A 16,889-nucleotide genomic window follows, 5' to 3' on the forward strand; every position below is an offset into this window, starting at 1 on the left:
GTGTAATTTGATTTAAATTGCTTGTTTTGCTCACATAATTTCGTCATTTCTTACACAGATCATATCAATTGATTTGCATTGGCGCGATCGGCGAGGCCATTAATCGCTGGACCCCCCGATTTCGACATTTGCCAAAGAAACTTGATTCGGGGAGTGTCCTCTCATGAATAATTTGCCATGCAGTTAGGTGCAAAGATTGTGATTTGGAATGCCAACGGTTTTTGTTTACAGATAAGAGTGGCATGTGCAATGCATTTCTCAATATTAGTCTTATGAAATATTACGAGGGAACTCCATGACCCAAATAAAGTGTTGCAATCAACACGGAATGTTAGGGGGAAAACACATTAAACTGAAATTTATTAAGTAAAATCTTTCACACATAGATAAATATATACTTCTTTGCAGACGTGGTCAAAGTTAAAACTAGGATAAAACTGAAAGTTCAGCAGACGAGACATCTTAAAGCGAAAGCAGCTCAGCGCGGTGGGTTGAGGGGTTTACAACCCCTTGAAGTCGGGGATCCCCATTACCACATAGTCGAGGTCTGCAAGGGAAACGCATTAGTTTAAGGGATTTCTTCACAGAGTAAATATTCGAAACCCACCACAATAACCGCGTAGGTGAGCCCGATGCCAGATCCTGCCAAGACATCGGACCAATGGTGTTTGTAGTCGGAGACTCGGGAAAGAGCCGTGTACCAGGCGAACATGAGCAGCAGGAACTGGAAGAGGTGCCGCAGCATTCGCAGGCGATTCCAGTGCATCCTGCGCTGTAAGTAGATCTGGAAGAGATCGGTTGAGTTAGGAGTTCTATTCAAGGCAAGTAGATGCAAACCCACCACTAAGTAGAGCATGGAATAGCAGGCGAAACTAGCATGTCCGCTGGGAAACGAGAGGCGCATGTCCTTCAGTTGCTTCGAAGTTATGTCCATTGCCGCACAGGTGAAATCCTCGATGTAACGTCCAGCATTTATGGGATCACTGCAATTGGTGCTGCCTGGCATAACAGGCTGACAGAGCTGCAATCCGAATTGGAGAAGTTATTTCAAATACTTCAGAGACTTTCAAAGGCTTACAGTGTAGAAGTGCGGCCTTAGTCTGCCAACCGAATACTTTGCTATATTGGTGGTCAGCTGCTCCACGCCCAAGCCGAAGATGAAGATTCCTATTCTGTGATAGCATTCCAGCAGCCAAGTGGGCAACTCGAGATGGCAGAGATGATAGCCACTGCCCAGTCTGTGCTTCTTAAATGGGTCATGCGAACGCTTGTCCTGGGCTCTGAAGAACTCCACCACGAGCATCTAGCGAGGGAAAACCAATTAGTTATTGGAAAAGCAAGCCGAAAAGTAGTGCAAACTTACCACTGAGAAGGGCAGAGCGCCACAGATCAAGTAGAGGACCCAGCTGGGCATGGTGGACTCCTTGTAGGGATGCTTCAGCGAAGAATCATTGCAGAAGAAGCCGCGCCTGAAGGCTTCGCCCCACAGCGAGAAGCCCAGCATAGGAAGGCCCACTGGAAGTGCAGGAAAGTGAGTTACAATGGCAAAGGCTTATCATCTGTGCCCCAGTTTTTTTTCTATTGCAACTCGAGTCGGGCCTTTTGGGTGGCCCAGAACCGCAACGGTGTCCGATTCACATATATATAGTAGGCAAGGTCTGCTGATCCAGCCTAATTGGACTTGTATAAACACAACAATAACAATGGGCAGGCTGAGGCTGCTGGGGAAATGAGTTCAGCACAATCAAATGGAATATTCTCCCCTAACAAAAAGAACTGGCCACAAATTGAATAAAATAAATCAGTCCGAACTCGATGATGCGCGAATAAATATATTTTTGTGTACCATCTCTTTTGGGTGAGAAGTGCTTGTTCATTATTGAAACATTGAAACGCACAACAAAAAGCCACAAAGACCCTGTACATAAACACTGTTGGAAACGTTTTATGGCAATTTGGAAATGTTTTTGTTTGAAAACGAGGCGGGAAAGAGGTGATAGCTCACCTCAGCTAGAAATAAGCAGATATATGTATAGCATTGTATTCACTGCATAGTGGTACCCCCTTTGGAGCACACGATCACAACTGGGCGATGGATCCAGAAGCAGAATGAGCTCACGACTGGCAAGTACAAGAGATCAATTGCTGGCACATGATAACAGATCACAAAACGTGTGAAAGGCCGCCGGGGAAAGTGATAATACTTTTTCCAAACTTTAAAGTGGGGTTGGAAAGGCAACAAGCTCTAAGAAGTGAAGTTGATTTAGATGCATGACTTATTTCGGAATTTGATTAGAAGAGCTACTCTCTACGGTTGAGTGCTGTGAAAATGATAACATTTCCAAAAAATATTCTATTGTTTCATGTTTTTAATAAAAGCATGATACATGTTTTGTTATGAAACTCTCTATTAAAGTTTTGAATTTTTTTATAAAAATTGCCAAACAAAAAACATGTGCTAGTTTTGGTACACGAAATATAAACATTCATCGTTTGTAATAATAACAATTCAAACACATTTTTTTTTTTGGAAATAATACGATTTTGCCTAATCATTTGTGAGGGATTTGAATACTATACGTTTTTATAATTTTAGTTTTGTTGCCTTGTTAGAGTTCAAGTTTTACTAAGTGTAAAACCCAAAGTGATTCACTTGAACTTTGCGGGTCTCCAGTTGCGGATCTAATTGACTTAGCATTACTCACCGCAGCTGAGCAAACAGAGGTCCATGAGAATCCTTCCGAGGATTTGTCGGGGGCCCCGCAACGAGGGCTTGTTGTTGGGGACAATGTACGGGGCTCCGTGGCTCGCGGAGTTGCCAACGAAGGTGGGCAGCTGAAGGTCCAGCTTCACATTGTTGTTGTTGTGGTGGGGATCTTTGTTGGAGGAGGCGGCAGCAGAAGCAGCGGCGGCGGTGGCGGCCAAGATGCAAGAAGCCGTCGGCGAAGAGGGCTCCTCGCCACTGCTGCTCTGGCTCTCGAATCTCTGGAGCGGCGTGGTATCGCAAACGCTGCCCGGCCGAAGGGAGCTCATCGCGGATAAGGGGATAAGGGGACAAGGGGGAACCTCTACGATTTATCTAATGGGGCTTAGTGGTCCGAGCGGACCTGGTCTCAATTTATGGCACTGTTGCACCTGGATGCCACTCGGGTGGTCATCTTATCTGACAGCCGAAACGCACACACAAATATTTGAATAATCCTCGGCAGGGTTTATTTCCTTCTTTTTTAGAATGTGCTAATGGGCGCTCCCTCTTGCGAGGCACTGTGATAAGGCCGCATGTAAATAAGGCCAACAAATCGATACTGCAGTAAAATCACTCGGCGTCGGCGTTTTGTGGGCGGTTCGAAATTGGGTGAGGTAAACGCTATTGCGTAAGCGATAAGCGATCGGCTAAGTCCGAGTCAAAATGTTGCCCGAATACTGCTGGCGACGCACAAAGGTAAATACGAGGTAAAAATCTCTGCCATTATTTGGAATGCATTTTCCACTGCACTTAGTTGTGTTTGTTTTCTTTTCTTTTCGTCACCCCGAAGGTAGTGTTATTATCGTTCTTGCTCTAGTTACTTTCGCACTTCGTTCTGCTTTTCTATTTGCTTCGCATGCGCAGCGCCTGCGAATATGGTAAGAGCCCAAAACCCGGAAAGATCAGCCCCAACCGACGACGACCATCCGCACCGTACGACGCCGAACGAAGAATTGAACGCAGCGTTTAAGAGCAGCATGGCCAAATTTACAGCAACGAATGTGAACAGCTGCGCTCTCTCTCGCTTTTCACTTGAACTCTCACTCGCATTCTCTCTCCCTAGATCTCTATTACTGGATATGGGAACGGAACACGGTTTGATTAGAGATCCCTAAATAGAACATTTCAAATATTGTGCACATTTATTTTAATACAAGAATCAAAAATCAAGAATTTAATAACAAAACATTTAGTTTATGATGTTATCTAAGACCATAAAATAAATTTTACTATTTAAGATAAAGAGGGCAGACCTTTCATACATTTCCAACTACTAAGGCAGCACCATTCTAAATGTCCTTCTGTGAACGCCAAAAAGTAGGCAATTATTTAACAAGCAAGGGATTAAACAGGGGAATAAAACGTATGTGTTTTATTTAATGCCTAAAAATTATTAAAATGCTGAAATAATTATTATAGAAAGCTTTCTGTCTTTGTTGTTTATTTGTTTTTAACTTTTACCGTTAGACGGTCCTTGCTGTGGTCCGATTCCACATTCCCATTCACTCATAGATAACAGAGAGAACTTAATTCTCTCTATATAATTTCGCTCTTTTCAACCGACTCGACTCACAAGCTACATACGTATCTCCTCAGTTGACTTTTTTCAGCAACTGCGTTCGGTTCAGATTCTCGGCGGCGCTCCCTCGGTAGACCAAAACAAAAGTGCGAGTACGGGAATCGGGCGTATATATAGTATAACCCTTACTGTGGAAAGAAGCGTATTTTGCGTAAAAAAAAACAAAGCTATAACAATGACGAAGCAATCAAGGCTTGCCTAAAAAACTTTCGCAACGCCACTACACGGTAAAGGTAAATTAATTAAACAAAGATCGTGTTTATTTGTACTAAAGCAGTGAGCTAATAGCTGTGAACGTATCTTTGCGATTTTATTGATTTGCTTGGCCGGCAAACACAAAGTGTCTGTGGAGCCTCAGCAATTGATGGTCACATAAACAAATGCGAAAAGGCTGCGAGTGTGAATATGTGGGAAAATTCATAAATTATGCAGGTGGAAAGGGAAATTGCGTGGGTGTATTCTGTTTGGTTTAAAATCGATTTCCAATGTGCTCTTCCATGGTCAAGGTTGTTGTTATTGCAGTTGCTGTTACTGGTGCCAAAATTAATTTCTTGGACTTGTCTGAAAAATCAGTCAACGAAGTGGGGTACGCAGCACTCCAACCGATAGCTTATCATTTATTGAAACGTAAAAAGCCGCGCGTTTTGATGGGGGCATTCGTCGGAAACGGAGCATTTGGCTTTTCATGGTTATTGAGCTTTATTGGTTGATCCCACTGTATGGCCCAAGTCCGATATTGCCATTCACGGTAAGAGTTTTCCGCCATTTTCATATATGCCATCCCGGAATTCTGGCTTCTGGCCAAGTTTAGAGCGCTTACAAGACGTTTCCGTGGCCGGCAGTCTTACACATTTGCCGTATTAAATACTTAGCGTTGCTCCTGCCGCATATAAAGTCCATCAATCAACCGCCGACTATTATTCATAGAATTCTGGATGCTTTCGGCGTATAATTTTGCACACATCTTAGGTTGGTTTGTGAATATTTATTGTGCGAATCGTTGTTCTTGAATAGCTTTTTAAAAACGAGCATTTTCAGAGATCCATATACGTTTGTACACTGTACATATTAAAAAAAATTAAATACTTTTCCCAGAACTTTAATCAAAGATACAATTTACAATAGTAGAGTACTTAATAACAGTCTGTACTTAACTTTCTTTTGTGCCCTCTTGCCACTTCGATTTGCCAACACTTTCAGCCAACTCGTATTGGATTTCGTTGTCGAGCGCGTGTAAATGTTGACAAACTTCTGCTGATCTCAGCCGGAATGGAAATGCATTCAATAATAATCGTTAGCAAAGCAAATAACAAGCATTTTACATACACCGCTGGGTTGGTTGAACTGGAGAACCCTGGCAGCGATTCAGGTGTCGACTTTCCTTCCTTTGCGCCGACAAGTTGTCTGCAAGGTGGTTCCCTTGAAACCGAACCCCCACCTTGTATAACGAAATTCGCGCTCCTTTACGAAGTAATGTTTTTCGTTTCTGGAGGGAATCTTTCTCTTTCCATGTTCAAACCGAAATTCTTTGCGTGCACTTGCTGGATTTTTAATGAGGCGGCCTGGCGCCTGTTGTTTATGTAAATTGTAAAGCATTTCATTTACCGATATGCATATTTCGGAATTTTAAATTATTTTTCCATCTCGCATGACCTTAATTCGCGTTGAGATATTCCGAAAATGACATTCGATTGGCGGGGAGGGCGGGCTGCTCAGCTTGTGGTCGTTGCCCGACAAAAGTTAATCGTTCGAGTCTGAAATTAAAGGGATTGGAAGGAGGATTTGGGGGAGATTCATTCAGCTGCCTCGGAGTATCATGATTCCATAATTACTGGTAATGCCGGGGTAAAATGACACGTCCTGTGACATGACAAACTTTTTGAATTAATGGGTTTGCGATGTGTGGTTAGTAATGAGCTCGAGATTAAAAACAAAACTGCAAACTTATTTATATGAGGGGTTAAAAACAAAAATAAATCTTTTTTTTATTTATTCATAAAATTTATTTATGAGTTTTATTTTTAGATGGAATTATAAGTACAAATATTTCAAATGAGTCAAAGAAAATAAAGTTGAAAATTAGGTTGTTTCAACTACAAAGTAACCCATTGTGCCTCAAAAAAAAAACACATTTGTTATGTTGTCAAATCAAGTCACACCTTATGACTAAAGTGTTTCCCAATCGAATAAAATTTGTTAGTCATAAATTCTTTTGTCACTTTATATGGCGCTGCGATATCAACGCTGGCCATCTATATCTTTTTATCGCATTCACAGCTAAATGCTCGCGATAAGATAATGCAAAGATTTGCAGATACGAAAGCAAGATTAATCGTTCATTAATGGGTCAACATGTTCGACGCCCCTGCAACATGCAGGCTATATTTAGCTTGATTAATGCGCTTTTTATTTCCGGGAGCAGACAATTAAAAATAATCTCAGACCAAACAATCTCAAGTGCGTGGAAGCACGCTCTTCAATCCACATTCGATAATATCGCCGTGTTCTGCACTCGTTTTATTTTTTAATTAAGACGCTGCCTGCTGCGTTGTCATTCGCTGAAAAGGGGGATTTGGGGCTAGAAACGAGGTAAATAACATTCATCAGGAGAGTCGGAATCTCTTGGATTGGGACTCTAGTCCCAGGCAGGCAGTAAACTGCGACGAAGGAGTCGAGGATGGCTCGCTATCTATAAATAGTCTTGGCCCGATCGAATGCATTGGCCCGGTTGCCTTGGCCTGGCCATAATCGAAGCAGACAACTGCAATTTCCTCTCTCTCCTCTGCTTTTTATGTTCCCTGCTCCTTGAGCTCCATCGCTGGTGAAGAATGGCTGAAGTACTGACTGACGTTTGCCACTTCTCGAGTTGTGGCTTTGTCAAATTAAGGCCTTGTTGAACCGCGAGCTGCTTGCCGAATGGCCATACTTGGTCATTATAACGCCCCGTTGATGGTCAAGTTGATTGCACAAAATTATAGAAATTCAACGAGCTCTAGATGGAGTTGCGGCATAAAAGAATTTATGCAAGGATAGATCTACAGTGGAGTTTCTATAGGAAAAACCTAATACAACTTAAGCTGTTTGTAGCCATAATAATAAAGCAATTTAGTTATTACAAATATTTTATATTATGTACTTGTATTTAATGAATAAGTATTTCTCTACGTATGACAAATATTTTAATGATAACACTTACATAGGATTAAACATTACGAATGCCAAAAATATAATATGATATGAATATGAAGTATATTATTACTTAGTTCTCAAAAATTCTGTCTTATTTTGCTTTCTTATTTTAAACAAAATATCAAAGTCACTCCCAATTTATGGTTCATACGAAGTCAGTGTCCAAGCCCAACAAAATAGCGCAGTTGAAGCTACAGAGATTCAACTGTAGATTGTTCATTTAAATGCCATCCAAGGGTAAAACTGGAAAGTTTATTGTTCATTTCAAACGACGTCACTTAACCCGTTTGAGAGTCGTCCGCTATTCACTGCCACTTGAGTGCTAATAAATCATGAGTTCTTCAATCAGCCATTTACGCATCTTCATGAATCAGGGGAAAGGGGAGGGGGATGGCGATACGTCACTACCTTTGTCGGCGTTAATCGGCAGGGAATCCTCAGCTTATTACTCACCCCGAGCATTATTCAACAATTTCTTTTATTAATTTATCTCCCTTGATGTCTCCCCACAGAAGAAGAAGCAGCACGAGCGAAGAGAGGCAATGACGTAGAGAACACACCAAACCAGATTTTCACCTAGCTCAAAAGCTTAGTGCCAAGTTCAGTGCCAAGCACCCAAAAGAGAAAGAAGAGCGAGCGAGCGAAAGCTTGAGATTGGACGTGGAGCTTTTCGCAAAGGCACCTAAAAACGCGGAGACGAGAAATAAATAATGAGAAACGAAACATCAGCCAGTGAAACAACACCGCTGCGGCGGCCGGAGACCGAATCACCCGATAACGTGGCCCAAAACAACCGACAGACAACCGTTAACTTGGTTAACAGCAACAGTAGCAACCACAATAACAACAATAACTACGGGGATTCGGTGGAGGTGCGTTTGCAAGAGGGAGACAGCACACATCAGCAACAACAACAAGAACTTCCTGCCACCATGGATACCAATAAACGAATTCTTTGCCGCGTGGGCTTGGATGTTTTAATATTGCTTTGTGGTAAGTAAAATTTTCAGTGTTCCCCCTTCGAAAAGTACACCTGCTCACCTCCAAATTCAATGCGAAATTTCAATCGCATCATGTTATTTACCTTGCGCTGCGTGTTTATTTTCTGTCGCAATGTTTATTGTTTCTTTTCTGGGCCTCTGTCTCGCTCACTCACACCCCCGGTTTATGTAATTGCGAAAGCTCGTTGGCCTCGGGCTCTTTCTCTCTCTCTTAGACTCTCTTAGAATCTGTATTTGTTTTGAAACAGCATAACTTATGGGTTATGGGTAGTAAGCAAAAAAAAAAACGATTTCCAAAGGCTGACTCAAGCCAATACTACTTTCCGGTTGTTAAAAATAAATTTGTTTATTATTTGTCATGGTACTAAATTTATACAGTTTAAAAAATATTTAACAATTCAACTATTTCAAATGTTGTTGTTAGTATATTCGCTTTTCGTACTTTTTTCCCTTGTCTTATCAAAACATCCCATAATCTCATAATAAGAGTTATAAAGTTATAAAGCTCTTAATCTATCTTATTAGTATTTGCATTATAAAATACAATGTAGTGGATATAAAAATATTTCTCTGTGTAACGCTTTTCACTTTCCTGTTCGCCCTACCTTTATTTTATTTGCTGTGCAAACAAAAGCGGAGACAGTTGAATTGTGTCAGGTAAAGGTGGACAACCTGCAGCGGCTGACTGTTGCATTCGATTGGGGGAGTTGCACAATACTCACAATCAGCATTTTTTCCCCTTTATCAGCATTTCGCTTCTACTACTATAAAGTTCGGAAACAAACAATTGGGAAAAAGCAACATTAAATATGAAAAGAGTTTGGAGCTTAACAGGAGAAAATGTCATTTATATTATTTTCCTGGCAATGTATTTTGACCTTGTACTTATTCCCATCTAATTTCGAGAACACAATTCAGTATACTATATGCAGTATATAGCTGATAGTGAGCTATTTTTTCAGTTTCCGCAGACGTTCTTGATTTAAGAACCTTTATCTGGCTTTTTCCCCCGCAAGTTCAAAAACAACCGTCAATAGCTTGCATTGTAGCGGAACCGGTTTACTTGAGAGTGTTCATTATTAAGCTTTGCCAATCAGATTACCTGGGTGACTCATGGCACCACCTTATTTTACCAGTGGCATTTGTGGATTTTTGCAATTCTCACTGCTGGAAAAACAATCTTGAGTCGCCGTGTTTGATCAACAGATATGTGCTAATGCCATAAATAGTTGAGTGTTTAGTTTTGCCAATCATCCAAAGACGTCGAACGGAGCTTACTACTACCATTTCAGTTTCTTATTATGAACATGGTGCCATTTTCCCGAGGAGACATGCTATCGGGATATTTTCACTTCCTTAGCATAAAAGTGTGACACATAATTAAAGCCAGGTAGTCAACTTTCGCATTGAGTCACGAAAGGCACCTTTAAAATCCAGGTATTAAATCCAAAACCCCATATGAATCACCGGCAAAAGCCCCTTTAATAAAAACAATAAAAATCAGATGAGAATAGATTAAACCACAAGAAGTACTCCTGATATAAACAGATAAGAGAAAATAATAAATATGAAAAACTCGTGGCGTGCGCACATTGCAAGTTCCCATAATGAAAAAGTTTGTATCGATTTGTCAACAAAATATAGTGAAAGCCTCTTTGGAGTTCCTTGAATATATTAAATCGCCCAGACAAAATATCGATCTGTTCCCCGAATAATTTCCAATTAGTTAAATCTGTTACAAAATGCCGTAGGAGAGTATCTGACAAAGGAATCGTAGAATGCGTTTTGAAAGCCATTTAAGATTCTTGTTTTTAGTGGGTCGCGATTAGTTTACCCGACTGCATCTATCGGATGCATCTGATGGCCTTTCCGCCGTGTGAGCTCGTCTGTCGTCGACTAATTTTTGGGTGTAAATTACTCTTGACGCTAGACAAACGCTGATAAAGTGATTTCGGGGCAGAAGGGGGTGACGAGAGTGTCGGTGGCACTTAACCAAACGAATGCCCCGACCTCCGAGGAAACCACAACTTCAGGCTGAAACTCCGTTTGACGTTAATTGAATGCGAAGGAGCTGCGGCACAGACTTCTGACTTCTTCTGCGTTCCTCCGCTTCTTTCACCTTTCTCCTTGAGGTGGAGTCATTAAACCCATAAAAGATATACAGAAATGCATATCGGGGGTCGTCTCCCAGATACTTCCCCGCCACGCCAGCTCTCCAATAATTTATCGAGCGTGATTGCGTGCGCGTGTTTGCTTTTGGGGGAAGGAACTCTGCCATTCAGTTTGACCAAAACTAAGTAGAAAGAACAATATTTATGCAATGCATTTTGGGCATGAGGCAATTGTTGGCTCATTGTTGTTGTTTACCTTCCACCCAACAACAAACATCGACCGAAAACAGATATAGCTACAGATACAGATACAGCTACAGATATGTGGCCACAATAGATGGAAGCGAAAAAGATACATCTTCTGGCAAGATGGATGTTGATTTTCCATGTGTTTTTTGCGCTACAATTCCTGGGACAAAAGTAATGAACATTTAATTGCCAGCAGCTCATGACTCATGACCTGTCAGAGAAAGGTTCGAATCGGATTGGGAATCGAAATCAGAATCGTTACCTGTGCGACACCTTTGTTTTTTTGAAAAATCTAGATGCGGGCGACCTGGGAGGATTCCTGGTAATAATTTTCGATTTCTGGGCAGGCATGAAATTGCCAAAACCCACATCAATAATCTTCGTTTTTTAACGGACTGTGTCTGATCGTGTGGCCTCTGTCCTTCGTCGATCGATTCAATTGAAGAGGTTCAAAGTTTGCCTTGGTCGGCCAGTCATCCTTAATCTCCGCCGAACGGCGGAGTTGTCTTTTAGTTCGCTTCTCGGCACTAATTGCCTTTAATTTGACTTCCGTCATGTGTAATTAATGCGGCAAGTGCAAGTCAGACGCTTTTAATTAGACGCTGGCCCGTATTTGAGGTCAGATTTGAGAAGAGACTCTTCTGTTCTTTCAGCCCGGCAAATAGACACTCGGATAACAAGAGATAAACTGCTAAAGGCAAACATTTGGTCACTTGAAAGCACCCGAAAGATACAAAGATACATCTGCCGCGTATGCCGGTGGCTTTGAGCCGGGGAAATGGCCGAAGAAAGCGGCGGCGGCAAGGCAGTGATCTTCCCGAGAAATCTGATTGTTGAGGGGGCTGAAGTGGGCGCGTTTACCTCTTTGTTTAACAAACAATTTGTTTATGTTGCCCTCTTCGCTGTTGGTTCCATTTCACTACGGCTACAGTGAGCATCTGGCGGCGTCTTTATTATTGAAATGAACTTGACACCAAACGGACAGCTTTTCGTTCGCTATGAAAGTGCGGCATAGGTGCGTTACAATTCGCTCGAATGCAGTCCCCTCCTAAACATTAAATTAAACATTTCCGCCGCTGGCACAGTAATTTTTAAACTGCTTATGTCACCCCCATGAAAAGACAGAAACACGCACAAAATCATCAACAGAATGGTTAAATTTCGTGCTGCCATTTAACACAGTTTTTCCATATTCACTTTGTCCATTTTTCCATTTTCCCATTTCACTTTATCACCGTGAAGTTCGCTGTAGTTAATCTCTTGCTTATGAAGATCAGACTAAATCTTTCCATAGGGGAGACACTTTCGTTTTCCATGCCGCAAAGTCATAAAAACATTTTAGTGCTACCGGGTGGCTGGCAGGGGATTAGGATCGAAAAAAGAGAGGACTCCGACGACCAACAATGGGCCACTTGCTGTTTGTAATATGACGCTAATCTCAGCCAGAATTCCCTCTCTATAACTTTCCCAGCCTCAAACGAACCAGTCGGCGATCGTTAAACATCGCCAGACAATGCCACTGATCTAGATTTTGGGACCTGATGCAGCTGCAGCCCGAAGGAAAGAAAGGAATACCCAGGGAGAGAGGTCTTGGGATCGAAAGACGCGGCATTGTGTCACCCACCTTTGTGGGATCCGAAGATCACCCTATTCACTCTGCAAAAAATGTAATTACTCTAGGGAGACAAGTCGCCATCGAGTGCTGGCTATGCACTTCACTTTCAGATACACACACTCTCCATTTTTCTAGCCTAATGAGCACTCCAGAACTCAGAACTCAAAACTTTCCCAATTCTCCACGGCTCGCTGACTTGGGCCAGTTCATCGACATGCAGAGTTCCTTTCCGCCTGCAGGTAGCACGGCTCATTGCAGAACGGCAATTAGGCAAACTGGAGCGTTGGAGCCAGGGCTAATGCAGTTTTAATTATCCACTAGATAAATGTGCTGCACAGCAAAACAAATAAGGGGACAGGCAATCCATCAGCGCGTACGCATCACAATTCCCATTCGTTATTCGTTATTATTAATGGCAGCGAATTTTTAATTAGACAGCGAAGACAGCGAAGAAGTCGCTGACAGATTTCCCTGGGCGGAATTACTTTATGAGCCCCAATTGAGACCCCGCACACGTTCGCCTGTCGGTGGAAATCTTATCGGCGGCTTAGACATATCATAAGTCAATAGGGAGGGTTCTGTCATTCCCCTCGCAGATAATGTCACAGCCCCCCGATGACCCACTAAGATGAGGGGGGAACCACATAGAGTATATATTGATAAATGAGTGCTTTCTATAATGCCCCTTCTAATTCGAATTCTCTGCTTTCAGCTGGCTTTCCCATACTGCTCTTCTTCCTGCTCGGCGATCCCTACAAGCGGGGGTTCTTCTGCGACGACGAGAGTCTGAAGCACCCGTTTCACGACTCCACGGTCCGGAATTGGATGCTGTACTTCATTGGAGCGGTGATTCCAGTTGGCGTGGTAAGTGGGTGGAGTGGGTGTAATGGGTGGGTGGTTTGATGGACAGCCAGAAATTGTGTCAAGCAGCTGTTGGATACTCGAGCGAAGATTGCGCAATCGCCTCAAGTTCAGTTGTCGCCACTTTGGGCTGTGAGGCAAGACGGCATTCCACATGCGTGTTCCACTGTCCACATGTCGGCAATTAAAACTAGAGCAGCATGTGTCTGTCTGTCCCTAATGGGCCTAGAAAAGACGTTCGGCCCATTTGGGATACTCTAAATATTTGCATGCGGGGCCCTAATTGCTTCCAGAGAAAAGGGTTTTACGAGCTGCGAACTCACGGAACTCACTCCCATTTCCCTCCTGTTTTCCCACCCTCAGATCGTCGCCGTAGAGGTGATAATTTCCCAGAACAAGGCCAAGCAGGACAACGGCAATGCCACCAGCCGGAGGTACGTCTTCATGAACTACGACCTGCCCGACTGGCTGATCGAGTGCTACAAGAAGGTCGGCATCTACGCATTCGGCGCGGTGGTCAGCCAGTTGACCACGGACATAGCCAAGTACTCCATCGGCCGGCTGCGTCCCCATTTCATCGCGGTAAGTGAATGTCTGCGTGTTCGCGGTCGTGGTCGGCGGTATCCCCGTTCTGACATTGCCAATTAATTTTAATCTGCAACATGTGCAGCAAGACAGGCGACACTGACAGCGACAACGAAGACAAATCCAAAGTCGAAGTAGGAGACGCAGACTGGGGCGGAATTGTGCATTGGAGACAATGTCAAAAACACAAACGATGTGGGGATAGGTTATTAATAGTATCGGGCCGAAAGCAATGCTTGGTTGGCAGTTGGTTGCAAGGCGAGTTCACTTTCCAGAGATGAATTGATCTGGAGACAATAATATTCATATTCATAAATAAGTGCAAAGGTTATTAGGAACTTTAAAACTATTTTTTACCACTTAACAATGAACTTAAATCCAAATCCATTAGACAAGAAGGCTGCTTTCTATTCCAAGCAAAGCAAAACTATTTGTTTGTTTACAGTTTGTGAGGGTATTTCGGATTCCAATCAACCCCGAATTCCCAGACCAGTTGCTTTGTTTATTTATGATATTTTGACTGGATGTCAGACAATTTCATAAATATTCGCGGCGGCAAGTGGCTTGTTAGCTGGTTATCGTGCGCATCATTTGGGGAGATGGAATAGGGATCGGCACGGCTATAGGGATCACTTTCGAAGGGGAGCCGGAGCACAGAGTCGCCCCATTGTTTAGTGAAGCTGCTGAAGTGCGGCAACGGGGCAGAGGAGGCAATGCAACTGCAGCTGTTGCAACTCCTCTAATTTGCGCCCATGTGGCGGGGATGCCAGCGGAAGCTCAAGAAACAAGCCCTAAGCGGCTTAAGACCAAGTCATCGTGTTGCTCATGGCACCATCTCAATACCTTCTTTACCGCCCACAGGTGTGCCAGCCCCAGATGCCGGACGGCACCACCTGCGACGATGCCAGCAACCTGGGCAAGTACATCATGGACTTCAAGTGCAAGGGAGAGGGCTCGTCGGCGCGCATGCTCAAAGAAATGCGCCTCTCCTTCCCCAGCGGCCACTCCAGCTTCACCTTCTTCGCCATGGTCTATCTGGCGGTAAGTCCATTGTTATGTCCCCCCAATCCGATCAATGTCTCATTGTCTTGCTTCCTCCTTCCTTCACAGCTCTACCTGCAGGCACGCATGACCTGGCGTGGCTCCAAGCTGCTGCGTCACCTTCTCCAGTTCTTGTTCATCATGGTGGCCTGGTACACGGCTCTTTCCCGAGTGTCCGACTACAAACACCATTGGTCCGACGTGCTGGCAGGATCGCTCATTGGCTCCATCTGCGCCTTGGTGGTGGTGAGTAAAGCCTTTTGTAATATCTATCAGGTTTTTAGTTACTGTTCCTTTAGCTGAAGTATTAGAAAGCATTAGAAAGCTATCCCAATCTACCTGCTTTTTACGCATGCTTTGTCACTTGAGTAGGATTTGATTCTTGTTTGTCAGACATTCATATGCAACCCATTCCATCGTCTTTTTAGAGCCACGGTTTGCCTAAGAGTTGGTTCAATTTTCAAACAGTTTGGCCCGCCAAAAGCAAGGCCAAGTGACTGAGGAGCACACGGGTATCACTATCGGCTAATAACATTGTAAAGAAGATTAGCAATTAAAGCGCCACAAACTCTGCATACCCCGACTATTCATTATTAACCTGGTGGTGGCCATTAGCCTTAATTGAACTGCGGGATCCGCTCTCCGGATTGGCAGAACTCAACACCTAGACGCGGTGCCTCTGTCGTTGCGTGTGGTGCCAATCAATGCCGCTCCGCAGCACGGAACCTTGTTTCCAGGTCGGGCTGGCTCTTTTCACCCAGCTGGCCATGCAGCTGGCCAGTTGCAATTTCACGCTTCACTTGGGCGAGGGGCTATTTTTTGAGGGGGAGACCCATCATATTCCTCGGCGATTCAATTAGAAAGATATGAAGGGGGTAAGGAAACACCGACGCATACTTTTAGGAGCAGCTGTTAATCGTTGCAAGTGCGGCATGTTGATCGGAGTCGATAGTTACCTTAGAAACATTTAATGGAATTTCCATCCCATGTGCATTTAATAAACAAAACATTTTCTTTCCTTTGCAGGCCAACTACGTCTCTGACTTGTTTCAAAAGGACAACAAAAAGCCCTACTTGGCGCGAACAGTGCAAGACATGAATGCACCACCGGCGCAGGGAATTACGATTACCACAAACTAACCCGGAGGAGGAGTGCTCCATGGTTACCACAAGCTCCACAATTTATAGTCGAAGCTGGAACCTTCAGCTGAGAATTCTTTCTGATTTCTTGATCGAGACAATGAAGCAAAGCTTCGCGTGACTCATTTTAATTTATTCCTGTACTTGCATTTTATGAGCTCTGTTTGAGTTTGTGTGCGTGTTAGTTGCAAGTGCACTTAAGTGTCTTTCTTAGTTCTAAGCTAGAGCAATTGAGCGATGTCTTTAGGATGTCAATTAGTGTATTATATACTACGATTTTAAGGTGACGTTACTATTTCCGCAAAATAAGTGACCTTCGAAACAGAGATGCACAAAAGAGAATGGCAGCAATAAGTATTATGTAGCTTAAGGATAAGCCTTGGATACGAAGAGATATTTAATTACTTTTTAAGAAGACCATTAAATACAAATTCAAATTGTATCAGAATTCCTTGAGAGTTTTTTTTACGCTGAACGTTTTTAATGCAAATCAAACACAAAAACTTTTGAATTTGTTTTATATAAGTACTATCTAATTTAAGCTAATAAAAAAAAATAAAATTGACGATAAAAAGGCTTTAAATCTGAAAATAAAAAAGATGTTGCTTAAACTATTTCGGGGAAAATGTTATATATGGACATAATACATTTCATTCAAATGTATTTAACGGGTTTGTATTAATTCAAATCTGGCGCCAAAAATCGAATGTTTTGCAACACTACATTGAGATACTATATTTCAAGAAAGCATTACCACTACTATTAGCGGTGC

General features: G+C 42.9%; 2 protein-coding genes across 3 annotated transcripts; one reads left to right on the forward strand and one right to left on the reverse strand.

The window, feature by feature from the left end:
- Positions 1-331: 331 nt before the first annotated feature.
- LOC108093756 (putative phosphatidate phosphatase) lies at positions 332-3,708 on the reverse strand. The gene is made up of 6 exons (XM_017194024.2): positions 2,706-3,708; positions 1,364-1,515; positions 1,079-1,303; positions 842-1,021; positions 608-784; positions 332-547 (listed from the first exon to the last, which is right to left on the reverse strand). Exons 1-6 carry the CDS (start codon positions 3,031-3,033, stop codon positions 530-532), a joined length of 1,080 nt encoding a protein of 359 aa, XP_017049513.1. The 5' UTR covers positions 3,034-3,708; the 3' UTR covers positions 332-529.
- A 636-nt stretch (positions 3,709-4,344) lies between these two features.
- On the forward strand, positions 4,345-16,565 carry LOC108093755 (putative phosphatidate phosphatase). Of its 2 annotated transcripts, none has more exons than XM_017194023.2 (7): positions 4,345-4,558; positions 8,027-8,507; positions 13,203-13,354; positions 13,715-13,933; positions 14,798-14,977; positions 15,047-15,223; positions 15,406-15,552. In XM_017194023.2, the coding sequence occupies exons 2-7, from the start codon at positions 8,225-8,227 to the stop codon at positions 15,472-15,474; spliced, it is 1,080 nt and encodes a 359-aa protein (XP_017049512.1). In that variant the 5' UTR covers positions 4,345-4,558; positions 8,027-8,224; the 3' UTR covers positions 15,475-15,552. The 2 variants fall into 2 exon arrangements, with proteins under 2 accessions (XP_017049512.1, XP_017049511.1); XM_017194022.2 differs by lacking the exon at positions 15,406-15,552 and adding an exon at positions 16,004-16,565 and having other exon boundaries at positions 4,346-4,558.
- Positions 16,566-16,889: the final 324 nt, after the last annotated feature.

This window comes from Drosophila ficusphila, unplaced genomic scaffold (genome assembly GCF_018152265.1).
Source record: "Drosophila ficusphila isolate 14025-0441.05 unplaced genomic scaffold, ASM1815226v1 contig_414, whole genome shotgun sequence".
Taxonomy (NCBI): domain Eukaryota; kingdom Metazoa; phylum Arthropoda; class Insecta; order Diptera; family Drosophilidae; genus Drosophila; species Drosophila ficusphila.